The sequence below is a fragment of the Phoca vitulina genome, unplaced genomic scaffold (genome assembly GCF_004348235.1).
Source record: "Phoca vitulina isolate PV1807 unplaced genomic scaffold, GSC_HSeal_1.0 scaffold60, whole genome shotgun sequence".
Classification (NCBI taxonomy): domain Eukaryota; kingdom Metazoa; phylum Chordata; class Mammalia; order Carnivora; family Phocidae; genus Phoca; species Phoca vitulina.
In genome coordinates this window covers 6635070-6654108 of record NW_022589763.1, presented here as the reverse complement: position 1 = coordinate 6654108, position 19039 = coordinate 6635070, and the positions used below count along the sequence as shown (strand labels likewise).

At 49.2% G+C, this 19039-nt stretch overlaps 1 protein-coding gene across 1 annotated transcript in view; it reads right to left on the bottom strand.

Annotated features, from left to right (window-relative positions):
* SHROOM2 (shroom family member 2) overlaps positions 1-16152 on the bottom strand; it is a 133357-nt gene extending 117205 nt beyond the window's left edge. Inside the window, exon 1 of the mRNA XM_032391117.1 lies at positions 15988-16152. Coding sequence (XP_032247008.1) covers positions 15988-16152 — 165 coding nt within the window. The remainder of the gene's footprint in view (positions 1-15987) is intronic.
* Positions 16153-19039: the final 2887 nt, after the last annotated feature.

Here is a 19039-nt window from a genome sequence, read left to right as displayed (position 1 = left end):
AGAAAAAGTCACACAGAAAAGAGCTCTTCAGTTTTGTGGTCAAAGGCCCAGCCAGGCTGGAGCCGTGGTTCTCCTGACCAGCTAACGTGTGAGCAGCAGGATGCTTGGGGCCTTGCTCTCTCACCTGTGAGCACACACAGCCCTGCCCAAACCTTCAGGGAGGCTTGTGACAAAACAAGGGTTAAAAGTGAAATAAAATATTTAAGAGAAAACTTTCTAAACCCTACAATGCTATATGAAGATAGTATCGATGCCCCAACCCTGGAGGTTAAGTTTATTGAGGGATTCCCCTACAGTCTGGGTTCAAGGATTGAGGTTTTCATTTTTGTTAACTGATCTGTTACTGCCCTTGGCCATGGAGTGACCCTGCTGGGTGTCTACACACCAGAATCACCCCACCAGTAACGCAAAGGGCATCCTCTACTGATGCCACAGAAGAATGGAGCTGGGCATGGCGCCGTGAAGGAGGGACGATGTTCTCCTTCCAAGAAGGTCTGTGTGCACCTGCCGAGCACTTGGCACTCGGGCTACAGCTTCCCTCTCCCTTGAGGATGGCCCTGCTGCGTGCGGCACGTCCGGGTAGGGGCTACCCACACAGCTGCGGGCGCTGTGGGTGCAGTCCTCCCTTTAGGCACGTCTCTACCCTCAGCTGCAAAGGGGGAAATAACAGTGTCTACTTCACAGGGTTGTTAGAGATTCTCCACGCTCACGCTCACACAGCGAACAGCAAGAGCCCACAGAAAGGCTTTAGAAGTGTTAGCTGCAATCCTCAGGACAGAGAGGGTGCCGGGAACCTGTGCACGTTGTGTCTGGGGTGTTCTAAGGGCCCAGGTAAGACCGTGTTTGTCACAGCAGGGTTCACATCCCATCGCGTGTCATCAAGACAAAAGCCTGTCATGAGTTTCCAAAACTATTCATCTGAAGCTTTTTTAAAAATTGTAACATTTAGGGGCGCCTGGGTGGCTCAGTTAAGTGTCCATCCAACTCTTGATTTCAGCTCCAGTCAGTCTGTGGCCACCACGTGAGTCCACGGGACAACCCTTCCCGTGGCGTAAGGCCTGGGCTCGTTCAGGTCAGCCGGGAGGGCTTACAAGTGCTCAGGGACTCCTGTCACCCACACTGGTCTCCTGCCTCGTCTGCACTTGCTGGGCCACCCCCTCCCTGACCTCCTGGTGACAGTGAGGTCTGCTTACAAAGGGACTCAGCAGCAGTTAAGATAGGGAAATGCAGCCCAGGAGGGCAGGGGAAGGAAACTCAGGGCAGGGCTTCCTTTAAACGTGTGGGCATGCCCTTCAGGACAAAGCAGCACCCACCATGTCATAAGCAATCTGGAAGAGAGGAAAGAACAGGTCACTGTCAGCTCAGGATTCTAACGTAACCCTTGTGATTCACCTGCTTTTACCTTTCTTGGTGGGGTGGGGGCACGTCCTTTACGCTTGAGGCCAGTACCCACACAGTTCTGTACTCCGGCTCTCTCCCCTGCAGAGTCCTCGATCCGAGTTACACCACACTGTGAGGAGGCCAAGGCGGCATCATTCTCTAGCGCCTTTACGACATTCCTGGTTCTGTTCTTTAGAAACACTGACGGTCCCCTCCTTATCATCTCCCCAGACTTGCAGCCTCCCCGCAGGCCCCGTGGCTCTGGCTCATGGAAACGGTGCTCTGCGTGACCTGTTTGGTCCTGGGTGTACTCTGACCTTCACCCCTAAGGCCCACACCAGGAGCAAAGCAGCAGCATGATGCTGGCCCTATTACAGGCACCAATTCTTAACTAGTGCCTTTTTAGAACGTGTGAGCCAATGGACTGGGATACTTGGAACGAGGGGCAGCCAGTCTCCAATCTCAGGGAGGTCCCAGTCGATTGGGCTCAAGAATGCTGCAAGGTCCTTGATTACCCAGGGCCATGAAGGGTCCCGTGGACATACTGTGCCTGGTGTGGAGGATTACACAGGGGTCGCTTTGCCTGGGAGGGGCCATATGAGCAAAGCCTTCCGTGCAACCACAATTATCTCAGAGGGAAAGCAAGGGAAAACCCTGGCAAAGCCTCAAACAACACAGGACGTTGGGGACCAGCTAACAGCTCTCCAAAGCACTCTATGGCAATCTGGACCATGGCTCTGAATCATCTGCAGACCGTGTTAAAATGCAGACTCTGATTCCGCAGGTCTGGGGTAGGGCTTGAGAGTCTGCAGTTCTCACAAGCTCCCAGGGGAAGCTGCTATTGCTGGTCCAAGGACCATGCTTTGCCTAACAAGAGTCCAAAGCAGAGCTGTCCAAGAGAAATATGAGAGCCACAGATATAACTTTTACTTTTGAAGGAGCTGCATTTTAGAAAGCAAAGAAATATGTAAAGTTTATTTTAATAATATATTTAACTTGGGGCGCCTGGGTGGCTCAGTCGGTGAAGCGTCTGCCTTCGGTTCAGGTCATGATCTCAGGGTCCTGGGATTGAGCCCCACGTCAGGCTCCCCGCTCAGTGGCGAGTCTGCTTCTCCCTCTCCCTCTGCCTCCTCATGCTCTCTCTCTTTCTCTCAATTATATAAATTTAAGAAAATAATAATACATTTAACTTATTTAACCAAATGGAGCTAAACTATGATCATTTCAACAGGTATACGATATAAAGGAATTATTAATGAGCTATTTTATGTGTTTTTTTTTTTTTCTGACCAGACTAAATCTAAAATCCAGTGTGTATTTTAACTCACAGTACGTGTCAGTTTGGCCTAGCCACATTTCAAGTGCTCAAGAGCCACATATGACAAGTGGCTAGCACCTGGGGCAGCGCAGGCTAAAGGTGAAGGCAGGAGGGAGGACAGCAGAAGATGAGGCTGGGAAACGGGCAGGTGCCAAGAGGTAAAGAACCTTGTACACCTAGCTAAGGTGTAATACGAGGAGCTACCGGGGCCCTTCCAGCAAGAACCTGAAACACCACTTAGCATGTTGGCACATCCACTGCTGGAGTTCCAGAAGAGTCTGATGCATGCAAAATCCAGAATCTGACCCAATATCGGAAGCAGTGACACTGGGGATGAAAAAGGAGCAACAAATACAAGACATTCAGGCTCCAAAGGACATGGTGATCAGCTGGCCGTGGAAGGAGGGCAAGCACGAAGGGCGACTCCTCAATGTGGGGACGAAGCGCCGACCCGACCGGAAATGCGGGGGGGGGCCCCAGAGAAGGAAAAGGGAGGTACAGTCCGTGGGCCGCTGCAAAAGCGCGCACTGCACTGCACCTGGGAGAGGCATCTGCACACACCGGCTGTCAGGGAAGCACCTGAGAGCACCTAGACGAGAGAGGAGACAGAGGGAAGAACCTTCCAGAGAAACCACACTGCGGCAGACGGCAAGGGATAAGAGCCAGTCAAGGCTGTTTGCACAGTGGTCAGACAGAAAGGCAGACAAAGCGTTTTCTTGTGAATAAGACACCTTTGTCAGACGGCACTTGCAGCCATGGCAATGCTGAGGACTGAACTCTGGAAAAGCTGACCAAGTTCCCCGGGCACAAGATGGAGCATCCTCAGACACCAGCAGAGAATGGAGCATGTACCCGTGTGGTATCAGGTTGTAACTCCTTTCTCCTAAACACCATCGCTGAAGATGGGGAAGGAGGATGGAAATAGCACCCCTCCCCCAACAACCTCATAAACCCTAGAGGGCATCAGCTGTGACATCTTGTGGTTATACTGACACAAAGTAAATATGATTGGAGCAGCAGCCTATCCTTCCAAGTCCAAATGTTTCCTTCCCAAACTTTCATTCAAGGTTCAGGACATCTAGGGGCGCCTGGGTGGCTCAGTCGGTTAAGCGTCTGACTCTTGATCTCAGCTCAGGTCACGATCTCAGGGTCGTGAGTTCAAGCCCTGCTTTGGGCTCTATGCTGAGCCAGCGTGGAGCCTACTTCAAAAAAAAAAAAAAAAAGTTCAGAACATCTAAACATGAAGGAAAATTAAAAGAAAAGCTTACACGTACCAAAAAAACAGTTGTTTTAAAGAGTGACATATTTGACCAATATAGTCAGTTTCCCAGAAGTTGGGGCTTTTGAAAAAATATGCCTGTCTACAAAAAACTAATAAAACTCAACAAATTCCACAATAACAAAACATGTCATTTTAAAAATCCCAAGTGGTATACACAAAACTAAGCTTCCTTTAAGCTTCATCTGATTCCTAAAATTGACAACAATGTAATTCTTAGGAGAATTACCTTCAAGCAAGGAATAATTAGACCTATATGGTTTAAAGCAAAGAATTCCAGAGACAGGGAAAATGAATCAATATAGCCGTACCACCAGAAATAAGATTACTATATGTTTTGGGCTACTGATCAATCATTTCCCTTATTTTCAATTTTTTCAAGACGGTTTTAATATTTCAGCAGATTTTCAAAATGTTTTTAATGTTTTTCTGAAGAAAAACCATCACTACGCTTAAAAACGTATAAGCATATGTACAATGAGCACAGATAAGTATCTCTGTGCTTACACATTTACGAACATACGCAGAATTACCCTAAACAGATGCAGCTTCAGCATCTGCAAGCCACAGGCAGGGAAGCACCTTCACCTCCCCAGAATGTCAGGGAGGGCTACCTCCCGAGGCTCCGGTCCCCGTCCCACCTTGCTCACCATGCTCCCAGGCTTTCCTGCCCCCCAAGCAGAAGAGACCCTTCTGTGCCTCAGACCCCCACAGCAACGCCACTTTCCTCCTGAGACCACCGTGAGTCTGAACTCATCTTTACCTCCCTTTCTTCCTTGCTCTAACTCATGAGTCTACGTCCTGTTCCCCAGAGGGGAAAAACAGTCTGCCCTACGAGATAATTAATTAATCTGATAAAGGCTCTGCTAATGAAGATTTAATGTGTAACCCTCCCAGGCAACACCTTCTGCACTTGAAGCATGGCGGGTAAGGAAAGGACAATTCAACTAGGAGGAAGGTCCGAGCCGTGACATCATCCCAGCAGGCGGCCACCCATCCTGTCCTCTGGCCAGCCCTACCTGAGTGCTAATTACCTAGACTGGGGATCCTCCCTGCCTCTGCCCTACCTCTCCGTAGCTTCCAGGCAATCATCTGCAGGGAGGAGAAGGCAAACCAAGGCAGGATGAAAATTAAATTATCGTCTGAGAGGAAAGCTAAGGTGGAAGGAAGCCAAAACGATGGCGCACAGGTCTCATTTTATATAATAAGAGTGTGGGGAATAAGCTACGTGCTAATTGGACACCCACAGTGATTCCTTCTGCAAGGTAAATAATCATTCCCTCCTGTATGCATGTAAATTAAGTGTTATATATTCGATCTCTTAACACCAGATATATTTGTTAAAAGGAAAACTTGGATTTCTCTCTGGATTTCACTTGTTAGAATGGTCTCTTATAGCAAGTAACCCAAGAAATGTGTAATGGCTCAGACACAGCAGAGGTTTGTTTCTCACTCGTGTCATGATATTACTGGAGGGTAATCCCGTTGCGGGCAGCTACCTCCTCCGGTATTCGGGGACCTATGCTGATGGGGTTCTGCCCTAGGCCCATCTTCATTCCAGACAACCAGAAGAGGGGGAAGCAGGACAGGCTGAAATGACAGACATCACCTCCTTTGTATCGGATTGGGTAGAACTGTCACAAGGTCGCATCCAGCTGTGCGAGCTGGGAAATGCAGTCCAGCGGTGTGTCCAGAAGGAAGAGACCCGGACTGCTCCAGTGAGCAGACGGCGCCTCGGCCAAGCCTGTGGGTGCAGCTCCATGCCCTGAAAGACTTTCTACTGCCACAGAGAGAGGCAGTCACACAACAGAGCCTCTTGCCATAGGGAGATTTAGCCTTTATCTTTCCTACTACTTTCACTTCCCAACGTCACCTTTTTTTTTTTTATAATTTTTTTTTAAAGATTTTATTTATTTATTTGACAGAGAGACACACAGCGAGAGAGGGAACACAAGCAGGGGGAGTGGGAGAGGGGGAAGCAGGCTTCCCGCGGAGCAGGGAGCCCGATGCGGGGCTCGATCCCAGGACCCTGGGATCATGACCTGAGCTGAAGGCAGATGCTTAAAGACTGAGCCACCCAGGTGCCCCCTGAGGTCACCTTTCTAAAATCCTATTCTTCTGAATATCACATTGATCTGAAAGAGCTACCCTCCATTAGTATTATAAAAATGAGAAACACTACTATTTAAAAAAAACTGATAGATGGGGTGCCTGGCTGGCTCAGTCAGTGGAGTGTGAGACTCTTGATCTCAGGGTCATGAGTTTGAGCCCCACACTAGGTACAGAGATTACTCAAAAATTAAATCTTAAAAAAAATTATGGAAAAGAAGAAATAATTGCTTCCAGTGGGGGGTAAACAGCACAACCAATGTTTTGCTGCTGGGCAACAGACATGTATTTTAATTAAATGCTTTCCTTCAAATACCATACTGAACTATCAATATCAGTAACAAAATCTGTAGGCGACAATTAAAATGCTGCCACACAAAATCTAGCTTAAAGTCTTTCCATAGTGAATTGGTGGTTCAATGCATTAACATTATTTTTTATAGTTTTCCAATTTTTTTTTAAGATTTTACTTTCAAGTAATTTCTACACCCAACATGGGGCTCAAACTCACAACCCTGAAATCAGGAGTTGCATGCTCTCCTGACTGAGCAAGCCAGGCACCCCAGTTTTTCAATTCTTTCTTTCCTTTTTTTTTTTTTTTTTTAAGATTTTATTTATTTGTCAGAGATTTAGAGAGAGGGAGAGAGAAAGCACAAGCACGGGGAGCGGTAGGCAGAGGGAGAGGGAGAAGCAGGCTTCCCGCTGATCAAGGAGCCCGATGTGGGGCTCCATCCCAGGACCCCGGGATCACGACCTGAGCCGAAGGCAGACGCTTAACTGACTGAGCCACCCAGGTGCCCCAGTTTTCAAATTCTTAATGAAACAGAATTGAATAGTGCAAAGGGAGGAAGGGGAGGAGATAAGGAATTTAAATTTCCTACAGTTAATTTTATATTTCACCTCACTGAATTCCCAGGATACTATAATAGAATGGGAATGACTCTAGTTTGACAGTCTGAGGACTGGAGATTGAAAAGGTTAAGGACAGAGTAAAGATCCAGCCTGAAATGCAAGCATTGCCACTTAACACTAGTGCAAACCTTCCCAACAAACTGGAACCACTGTGGCCCCCACAGTGGGGGCAGAGGTGACCACACTCACCTTGCTGATCAAAGCAGGGATCCCCTAAACTGGTACACCTCACATCATCTTTCAAATCTGCTCTATACTGGAAACTTATTTTCAGTAGAGCTAAGAGCTACTGTTTGACAAGGACAGGATCGGCCCAGAAAGAACCAACAAAGCTATGGCCTTCAAGGACTCCCTAGGGAAGCAACCTCACCAGATCACTCAGCCACATGCACACAGCTTCCAGAGAACACTTCGGTCACCTACTCTTAAATACCTGCAGACGACAAGGATCACTGGACATTCAAAGAGAGCCTTTAACAGGGAAGAGAGAAGCCAAAATAAAAAAGCAGCTGAGCTGGGAAACTCAATCTATGCAAAAAGAAGACTTAAAAAAACAAAAAACAAAAACAGCTTAATTATCCTCAAAAATATGAAAGAAGAACCATGAAACAAGATCAGTAGGAGATAAAAAAGGAACAACAAAAAGTTTGGCATAAAAAAACAGCATAAATTTAAAACTCAATGTAAGGACTGAAAGAAAAGGTTGTAGAAATCTCCTCAAAAAAACAAAAATATGGGGTGCCTGGCTGGCTCAGCCGGTTAAGCATCTGACTTCAGTTCCAATCACGATCTCGGGGTCCTGGGATCGAGCCCCACGTCCAGCCCTGTGTCCAGCCCCTGAAGAGCCCAAGGTCGAGCCCCACGTGCTCAGCGTGGAGTCTGCTTCTCCCTTTCCCCTCTGCCCTTCCCCCTGCTCGTGCTCTCGGTCTCAAATAAAATCTTAAAAAAAACAACAAAAATACAAAGAAATGAAAAATAAGTCAGAAAAAATTAGCACCAGTCCAAAGAGCAAGAAACACAAAGGTCTGCTTTCCTGCAGCAATCCTGAGCACCAATGGAGAATGAACACCATCTGCAAAGTGCTCAGGGAGAACGATCTCCACTGGAGACCTCTATACCAAACAATCCATTCACTGTCGAGATAAAATGACATTTTCAGATACAGAAGGTGTTTAAGGACTATTCCCTGTGTGTTGGAATATATTAAAAGATTTTTCACAATTGGGGAAGATTTGGAGGCCGAATCAACGAGAAGTGTGTAAGAAATCAAGCAAAGAAACAAAAACTACCATTAACCTTAGTGATTATGAAAACTTGCACAGGAGAAATAACTCATAGTTTGTACCACCAGGCTCAGCATCGATAACACTGGCCATCAAAATAACACAAACAGCGAATACTGTTAACTCCGTGCTTCTCAAAGGGGGTGAGTTTGCCTCCCCACAAGAGACATTTGGCAATGTCCGGAGACAGGTTTGGTTGTCACAACTGGGGTGAAGGGAGCTACTGGCCTCTAGTGGGTAGAGACCAGGGAAGCTGCTCATCTTACAATGCACAGGGCAGCCCCCCCAAAACAAAGAGTTGCACTTGACCCTTAAACACAGGGGTTAGGGGCACTGATGCCCCACGCAGTCAAAAAATAAGTGTACAACTTTTGACTCCCCCGAAACTTAGCTACTAATAGCCTACTGTTGGCCGAAGGCCTGAGTATTAATGTAATCTTAGTTTCATGTATTTTCTACATTGTATGTATTATGTATTATATTCTTACAATGAACAAAGCTAGAAAAAAGAAAATGTGATTAAGAAAATCATAAAGAGGGGCACCTGGGTGGCTCAGTCGGTTAAGCGTCTGCCTTCGGCTCAGGTCATGATCTCAGGGTCCCGGGACTGAGCCCCGCATTGGGCTCCCTGCTCAGCGGGAAGCCTGCTTCTCCCTCTCCCACTCCCCCTACTTGTGTTCCCTCTCTCGCTGTGTCTCCGTCAGACAAATAAATAAAATCTTTAAAAAAAAAAAAATCCTAAAAGAGGGGCGCCTGGCTGGCTCAGTCAGTAGAGTATGCGACTTAATCTCGCGCTGGGGGTAGAAAAATTAAATTAAAATTAGAAAAAATAAAGAAACTCATAGGGAAAATATACTTACAGTACTGTATTGTATTTATCGAAAAAACAAATACATGTATAAGTGGACCCGCATAGTTCAAACCCATGTTGTTCAAGGATAAACTGTATTTGACCCAAAATGTCAACAGTGCTGAAGCTGAAAAACCCTTTTCTAACCAAAATGGTGATGTAATCAGATTTGAAGTGTGGGGTGGATGGTGGGAAGAAATGTGCCAGGGTAGACGGTGGGAAGGAGGTGTGCAGAAAAAGGCTAAATCCCAGTTTTCTACATAGTGGGAAGTCAACAGTTAGGAACAAACAGAAGTAGCAGCAATAGAGAATGTAAGCAAACGCCGAAAGACAGCAGCTAAAAAGTTTCACTCATTGTCCCCAGGGAAGGGGAAACGGCAGTGGGGAGCTGTTGGTATGATAACAGCGTCCGAAGAACTATCTTGATTATTTAAACTGTGCCAGAACCACTTTGATATAAATGAAAACAAAACTCAAAAAGATACACTAATATTTTGTCCCCACTCCTCCCACGAATAAGTAAAAATGTTGCCTTTACAGCACACAGAATCTACCAGGCCTGGAATATTATTTGCCTTTGATCTGAACATCTTAGTCGCCTCTGGCCAAAAGAAAGATAATCCCAACCCTGCCCAGCCGATCCCGAGCACAGTTCTTCCTTCCCCATCGCAGAGATGGATCATGGTCCCTAACAATACCCTAGAGATTTAAAAAAAACAGTCCAGGTTTAAAAAATGTTACTTTTCCGTTACAGTTGAGAAAATCCTGCCCAGAACCACCAACATTCACACCAGTAAACAGAACAGGCTCCCTCTACCAGAAGACAACGCAAATATTAGATCCAACAAGGTAACAACAATTCTTCCAGAATATACCAGTGTTAGACGCTGCCCATGTTTTAAAAAGACCAAAGAGAGTAACATGGAACCCTCTAGTTCTTTCAAAATCCTTCATGTGAGAGAAAGTTTTTAGCTTGGAAGAGCTGCGGCTAGCAGATTTCTCCCCCAAGTGTTGCCCCACTCCTGACCACAGTGTTTCCAAGTAAAAGAAGTAAGACCTGAATAAAAAGTCTATTCAGCCTTTCAATCCTTAAATTATCTTGTCGAATGTTTACAGTGCTCCCAGTGTACAAGAAGAAAAGCTCCACAGAGGCCCTAAGGAATCCACAAATCCAGGTTTACTGGCATGCTGACACAAAACAGCTTTGGCAAGAGGGCAACTCCAAGCTGCTTTCCAAGTAGACAAACCAGCCCTTTCCAAGCAGGGAGCCCAGCTTCTGTGCCCGTGAAATAGAAAGGTAAATCCCAGCTCATTGGGACAAGGTGAAAATGACTATTTTTAAGAGCGTTTCATTATCATGCTATTCTACATTTAGCTCTCGGGCAAACTAGCTTTCTTTCTTCAAAAGACGAATGTCAGGACATGTTAAGAAATACTTAGAACTGCATCAGGAAGTCCAAGTCCAACATGGTGTAGAAGTGTGATGCACAGCTTACGTTTACAGCTTTCTACCCCACAGAAGCCTGTGGGTTTATAGATGGGAGACAAGCTCAGCTCACTTAATGTCTAGGGAAGAATCCTCCACCCGTTGAACCTCGCAGCCACCAGACTCTGGGATATGATGTTACACCCCCTGACCTCCCACTCCCGCACCCAACGCACCTGTGGAGGACCAAGGCCAAGAGGAGAAGTGGGCCGAGTGCGGGAGGCAGAGACTGCGACAGGCGAACAAAGACACGCGGGACAGCAGGTAAGCAGCTCTACCAACGGAAAGGGGCTTTCAGCACACGAAACAAAGCTCACCTCTTTTTGTTTGTTTGTTTAACCATACTAATGACTCTTAACATACAAACGAGTCTTCGGAATTAGCCTCATCCCGACAACTCAGGGATCTCCAGGCAGCAGCAGAGCACCCACGGCCCGGCGTGGGTGGCCCCGGGCCCCAGCCTTCGGCCGCTGACTCCCGTCAGATGCCAGGATCTGGGAGCGCACACACTGACGTGCTTTCACAGAGATCGAGCAAGATCCACAGAGCAGCTTACATCTGTCAGCTCCTAATCCCCTGCTGAATTCATCACATCTCTCTTTTTCAAAACTTTTACTGATACCTGACAAAGAACTTGGTCTGTTGGGGACAAATACAAAGACATGAGGACAACAATGTGTCCTGACCAAGGCTGCCACTAGGTCCAACCTCCCTGGTCCCCAACGAGTGCCTCAGCCAGGTCCCGTAAAATGGAGCCCCCTTTCAAGCCACTAAGGCAGGCGCCTCAGGTGCTCCGTGCCCCCCACCCCCACCCACCACCAACCGCTAGTCTTTGCCCTGAGCCTTGCGCTGTCAGGAGCTCCGGCTAATGGCTTACTTAGGACATTTGCCACCTGGCTGTGTGACCTCCATTCAAAATACGTGCCCTGATTCCCGTCCACCCCACCTTCAGTATCCAAACTAGAAAGTACATTTAAGGACTTTGACTCACGTCCAGAGAAATGTTTTAAGGGTATGAAGGCCCCTGAGAGGGTGAGTCAGCCTGGGGGCATCCCAAGGCGCAGCTCTCCTGCCCTGCTCTAGGATGTCAGTGTTCCTCAAAGGCAACCCAAAAGTCGGTGGCTTCCCCCGTGGGACCACACCAGGCCCAAAGCAACGTCTTACTTGGTGCTTCTGGCTAGGGCTCTGGCATTCTTCAGGGAGTGACTCTAAGAAAGGGCAAAAAGGAGGGGCTGGAGCTTCATTCCTTCCCCCCTTAAGAAACATTCCTGAGACTGCAGGGGGCCTACTGACACCCAGCTGGTGCACAGAATGCTCCCTAACGAATCCCCAACCGCCCATTTGAAATTCTAGGCCCTCCAGTAACATTTTAGAGATCAGGCCCCTCCCCTAACCCCCACTGATGTTTTACGTTTGCTAAATCGATGCAGAAAGGAACATGCAAAAACAGGGGACCACATACATCCATTGTATCTGTTTACATGGGGCCCCGGATAACCCACATCGAAATGTGGCCTTGGAAATACCAACAAGTCAAAATCTTTGTGGTTTCTTAGGACACAGACATCACTTCTACTCCCTGTCGGACAGGAGCATGGAAAAACAGCAGCATTGTGTGTTTTGTAGCCCTAGTAAAAGGTCAAGCTAGAAGCCAATGTAAAGGTGCTGAGCAGATACAAATCTGGGTGCCACCTTTCAGCAGAGGTCTGCTGGGACTTCACACATGCACTTCAAATTCCAAGAATGCCACTCCTAGGAAGTTAAGTATCCCTTTTGACTTCAAAACTAGACCCAAAGAAAAGACTGTCCTTACCCAGCAGCCCCACTGAAGGCTCATAAAACAGCACTCAGGAGTTCCAGCTTCATTTCCTTTCTCCGGCTACAAAAATGCAGATGAAGCAAGTATTTGTTTGAGTTTTACTATGTAAATAAAGCCTATTATCAGGGTCAGCACTTGGGAAGAAAACAGCCCTTCAGGAAAAGCCTTCCAAAAGGCCAGTGTCTTCACAAAGAAAAATTAACTTGAGCTTTAAAAGCTAAAATCCTTTTAAAAACTAAGGTGCTGACACTGTTCATCAAACAAGGGCAATCTGGCCCACAGGTAACATCTGACAGTCTGGAGACTTTTGTTGGCTGTCACAGCTGGAGTGGGGGTACCCGTGGCATCGAGTGAGGGGGGCCCAGGAATGCTTCTGAACATCCTACAAAGCCCACAACAGCCCCCACCAGAGAGTGATGCAGACCAGCATATCAGTAGTGCCCGAGTTGAAAAATCCTCATCTGATGGATGTGACAAAGTTATTTAATAGAACACTGCACGTGTTTCCAGGCGAACTGAGTAGAGGGGTTAGTGGGGACATTTGGGATCAAGAGCTGGTCCTTGGGGGCCTTCTCATGACCTGCCAGGTTTGTGACCTCAGGGCACGCCATTTAACTTCCCTTTGCCTTAGCTGTTGCATTTATAAAACGGGCTGATAAAATTTCTTGATCTGAAGCTCACAGATTCAACCAGCCTTGTTCTTCGCATTCCTGACAGTTCTAAAATGTGCACTCCTATGAGGCTTCCAAATCAGACCCCTATTATCATAAAAAGACTGTGTCACCTTACACTTGTTCAAGCTACCCCCACATCAGATTCTGTTAAATAGAAAAAGAATTGTATGATACCCCAGGAGTCTTATATGTAAAATATTTAATTACGAGTTTTTTTAAAAGAAAAAAAAAAAGCCCTATTAGAACAATTATAATTTGGGCCCCAAATAACAACAATTGTTATAATGAGCCCCAAATATTTTTCAGTAGCTACTGAGGGAGAGTCAAAACTTGGATTAATCCAAATTCTGCAGGTGCAACAATTTTTCCCAGCTCCACCACAACAGTGTATTGCCACTCTTTAAGTGGTTCTAAACGGACACACTTTCCTTCATCCTTTTCTAATAATGTGACAGTTAATTACCAGCTGTTGGAGTGTAAGCAAGCATAATTGATGACTTAATCCAAGAGAAAAGACAGGCATGTGAAATAGTGCCAATAGCACGGAGCACATAGTTAAAAATACACAATACGTGCGCAAGCGTGCACCTGTGTGTGTGTTTACAAGTGTACCTGGAAACTCAGTACGGAACTCCCAAACTCTCCTGAATCCTTTCTTTTTTTAAAGATTTTATTTATTTATTTGAGAGAGAGAGAGAAAGAGCATGAGTGGGGGTGGGGAGAGGGAGAGGGAGAGGCAGGTTTCCCGCGGAGCACGGAGCCCGATGCCAGGACCCTGGGATCATGACCTGAGCAGAAGGCAGACACTTAACAGACTGAGCCACCCAGGCGCCCCTCTCCTGAATTCTTTCTATCCTAAGTAAAGATACCACCAATTTCCAGTCACATTGCAGTATCTATAAAAACTAAGCAGCAGTTTAAGGGAGGGATGTATGGGCCTCTCAGAGAAGAACCCCAAACATTTTTATTCCTGCAAAATCCTGAAACAGCATCTGGAAAGGCAGAGTACGTACACTGGTACTAACCTACCCACAAAAACTTTCAAAAGAAAAACAAAACAAAACAGACCAAAAACACCTTAGCAAGTACTGTGCAAGCTAACCAGCAGGCCAAATCAGGAGCAAAGGGCCCCAAAAAGGCCCTGGTGTGTATTTTCTGGGTTTTACTGCCCACCTCCCACAGTCTAGACTGGGGCCTCTTGGACAGAGAGAACAGGAGGCCACTAAGAATACACCAGGATTTTTAGAACCTGGAGTACCCACAGAAAGGAGGAGGTGCTCGGGGATCCCCTTCTGCAGCTTCTGGTTAAACACCTGAATTTGAGTTTAAAATGACCTCCAACTCTCTTATACCGTGTAAAGCCAAAAGGCAAGATTCCACCTTAACCAATGTTTTGCAACTTACTCCTTCAATTATAATAACAAGTCTGAGAAAGATACGTTGACTTGCTTGTACACCTCTTTTTTAAAAGAAATACATGAAATGCTAAGGGTGTTAGTAATTTACCTGCTATCTTTTAAACTTTTACCATCAGAAACGCCCCGTAAAACCTTTATTAAAAAGGCACAGGGTTAACACGCTTTTGTACGCATATATGCAGGAAAATACCCTTGCTGGGCAAGCTGTACACACTTTGCTCACCATCTTTTCAAAGAACCCAGTTCGTTAATGGGTTACACATTAAATTTATAGCAACGACAGCCTCTTTCCCCAGTTGAACATAAATTCAGTGCCTATCTAAACAAGCCTCCCCTCAGAGTTTCTGGTTTTGTGAATACAAAAATGAGAGAAAATACAGAACAGAGAAGTTTGGTGTCTCATTTGCTATCTTGAACAACAAAGCCACACCACTTCCCAAATTCATCACGGGTGGGCTGGCTTAGGAGTGACCTTATACCTTCCTGCTGGGGTGAAGCAGGAAAGCAGGAAAAAACCCAGCAAGTCACCTTCAAACTCTTGTAGTCGCCAAGAATTTTTACATTTTAAAGGGAACTTTGTCCCTAGGAAAAGCCTAACCCAACCCTCCCCACAGAAACGGACACTTTTAACCAGAAGAAAACAGGATGATAGGTTTGTTGTTTTGTGTTTTCACAGGTCTATCCAAGTTCAGCTGATCAATTCCAAGATCGATTGCTGTTTAGAGACAAGAGAATTCAAAGTGTGAAAGGACCCACCTTCCCTTACCACACACACTTAACGCAAAACACATTCCTGATGAGACACATTAGAAACTTATTGGAGCTCAAATCCCACTTTGAAAAAGGACACTGAAAGTTTCGGTACGTGTCTGCAGGTCCCAGAGCGCCATGGATCTAGAGCTGGAAGCCGAAAGTCAGTAAATATTGATGGGCTGATGGGAATCGAGAAGCTGGGCTGCCGACAGCTGCACGTCTGAGTTTCCTAGTGATAAGGGGTACAGGTTCAAGGGGTGCAGAACCAAAGGCCTTACAGTGACAAATACAGGTGGGGCACTTCTGTCCACCCCCTGGCACGTGGGACTGTTCCTCCCCAACCCCTGGGCAGCCCCACAGGTGCAGGCCGCCGCTGGCGAAGCCTGGAGTGACAGGGGACCCAGCCAGGCCCCTTCTCGAAGGGGGGAGGGGAGGGGACCCGGAACAGGAGCCATTTAAACCCTGCGCGGCTCTGGGAGTCAGCAGGGCTGGGAGCCAGCAGGGCTGGGAGCCGCCGCAGAGGGGCCGGGACCGCGCACCTTTGCGTGTTCCGGTGCCCCCGTCCCCGCAGGTGACCCAGGCAGACTAGCGCCCCCGGGCTGGGGACACGATTGGCCTGCCCCTCCGGCGCCCCCACCCCCGATGAGAACCCCCGCCCCGCGGCCACCTTTGGGCTGTCACCGTGAGGGTCCCGCGGCCGCCTCACCTTGGTGATGACCAGCGGCTCGCCGTGCTCGCGGCCGCCCTTTAGGGTGAAGCCCCACGGGGCGCCGCCGCTCAGCTGCACCTCCACCAAGCGCCCGCCGTCGGGCGCCCGCGCCTCGGCCTCGGCCAGGCGCTCGGGCCGCGCGCGGGGCTCGGCACCCTCCATGGCGCGGAGAGCGGAGGCGGCGCGGCCGCTCAGCCCCCAGGGCCCGTCCGGCCCGCGCCCATGCACTCGGAGGAGCCCCGGCCGGCCGAGGGCGAGGGAGGATCCGGGCGCTCCTGCCGCCGCCGCCGCCGGCCACTGGCGAACTTGCGCGGCAAGTCGGGAGGAAAGTGCCGGCCGGGGCCGGGGAGGGAGCCGGGCGCGGGCTGCGCGGCGCGGGGGGGAGGGCGGGCCGGGCAGGGGGCGGGGCCGGCGCGCTCCAGGGCCCGGGCCGCTCGGCGGGCAGGGGGCGGGGCGCGCTCGGGGCTCCCGAGTGCTGCCCGGAGGGTGGGAGGGGCAGGAGGAGGCGCGCGCTCCGGGACCCGCGCGGCCGCCGGGGGCTAGCGGGGCGAGAGGCGCTCGGGCGCAGGGGCGCGCGCCCGGGGCTCCCCCGACTGGCCCCGAGGGTGGGAGGGGGCGAGGGCCGGCACGCGCACGGGACCAGTGCCGCCGGCTAGGGATGGGCGTGCGCGCTCGGGACTGCCCCACTAGTTACCCAGAGGGTGGGAGGTGGCGAGGGCCGGCGCGCGCACGAACCTGTGCGGCTCGCCGGATGCAGGAGCGCGCCCCGGCCCCCCCGCCCCAGTTCCCCGAAGGGTGGGAGGGGGCGGGGTGCGCGCTCCGGACCAGGCGCGGCGCCGCGGGGTCGGGGGGCGTTGGGCTGCGACGCGACGTCCGGCCCTTCCTCCCGCGCCAGCGCCGGGCGGCCCTGGGAGGCTCGGGGTGCGCCAGCCCTCCGCCCGGGAGGCCGAGTCGCGGCAGGTGAGGCGGCGGAAGCGCCCGCGCGGGGCGGGCCGGGGCGGGGCGGGCGGGCTGCGGTCCGAGTCCCCGGCGCCCTCCATCTTGGAGCGCGCGGCCGGCCCGGCGCCCCCGCCTTTGTTCGCGCGGACGGCGGGCTGCCTGCGGCCGCCCAGGTGAGACCGGAAGCGCAGCGGGCGGCTTCGCGCCGGTCCGTGTGCCACCAGCCTGTTCCCGCACCGGAGCGCTTTGCCCCCAGGCCCGGGCTTGGGGCTGGGGGGGGCCCAGGAGTCCTCCACGCACCTACACGGCCCCGGCCCTCCCCGAGAGCCTCCCCCGCCGCGCAGCCCGGGCCAACGCGCTGGCTCTAGGAGGGTGCTCCTGAAGTCCGGGCAGAGGAGAGGGCGCCTGACTCGTTCCCATGAAGGACTGCCCAGCCTCCCACAAATTCCCTGCTGCAGCGCCCAGCCCAGATAAGGAATAGCTTGCCTCTTGGCCCTTCCCAGCTCTTTCTAGCTCTTCCTATAGTTCCAGTCCAGGAAGTCTTTGCATTCAGAGCCTGCTCTCACTTTGGTAGAGCAGTGCCGCGCGGTCTTAATGTCCCACGTCTGCGTTGCCTACAAAGGAGAGGTGGTGGTCTGAAAATACTGAAAGGGTGTGCCACCTATTTTCTGCCCCTTTTCAGTTTACATGGAAGTTTGGTATAAAGAAATATTCGCACTGCTAGGAATTTGCATGTTCGCAAAAAAAAAAAAACCCAAAACTTTTTATTTCGTTTGTAGTTACGTAGCTGGACGCTGGTGATTGCCTGTTTCTCCAAAGCAGCTACCTCCAGGTACTTTGAGCCGGTGAGGATGGAATAGGCAGCAAGAAAAAGCTCAGAGACCACTGGTCAGAAAGAGCGAGGGGTTCCTGTCACTGTGGAGCAGGGACAAGGAATCTCAACTCTGGTCTCAGTTTCTTCAGTGGTCACGTGAGGGATTTCCATTCTGTGGTCTGCATCTGTGGCCGATCGTTTTGTGTCTCATCCAGGCAATTGAAGTAAGAGTGCAAACTTCACTGGGCACTTGTCACGGCCCTGCGCAGTGATTACTGCCCCATAAGTAACTTCCAAGCTACAGTGTCCAGAATGTCTCCAGTTAGGGGAATGAGGTGATTTTTTTTCTTTGTAAACGGAGACTTAAGGAGTGTGCCTGTTAGAATCCATCTTAAGTGTACCTTGACTGTCCTGGTAATGCAGATCTGCACAAATTGATTAAATTGCACAGAACTAAATACACAGGAGTACGTGTAAAATGAGGAAATCGAATAAGCTTGGTAGATTGTATCTGTTAATATTCTGACTCAGGTGCAGGGCAGAGGATGTCCCTATATTGTTTCTTAAAACCACATTGAATCTGTAATTATCTTCAGATAAAAAGTTTAAAAAGTGGACAGATATGGGGCACCTGGGTGGCTCAGTTGGTTAAGCGACTGCCTTCGGCTCAGGTCATGATCCTGGAGTCCTGGGATTGAGTCCCGCATCGGGCTCCCTGCTCGGCAGGGAGTCTGCTTCTCCCTCTGACCCTCCCCCCTCTCATGCTCTCTCTCTCTCATTCTCCCTCTCAAATAAATAAATAAAATCTTAAAAAAAAAAAAAAAAAAACTGGACAGATAATGAGAAACCAAAAGATAGAGGACCGTATAAATGCACCTACAATTTTTGGAAGTTCCGTAGTCTCAAAACAGCTCCCCCACCCCTCCCCTTGGTATTTACTGAAATCTCAGCCGTTAACTGGGGCTGAAATTCAGACCACTCAATTCACTAAAGCAGAGACAAAGATTTCATTGTGTCTATAAATCACAAAGTCATCTTTAACATTTTATGTTGATTATATGAGATTACCTATCTGCCACTTGAAAGGGTTACAGTGTTCATTCCTTAAATATAGGTGCAGGTTTCCACTTATCCTTACTAAATTACCATTTTGCTGAGTTTTTTTCTTAATCTTCACATTAGGCATCTCTCCTGGATTAGCATTATTTGAATATTTATAAGGCTGCTGTCTATATAGACATTCATAAATATACCAGAAGGGACTGGACCAAGTCTGTGTGGCCTGCTTTGAGATAG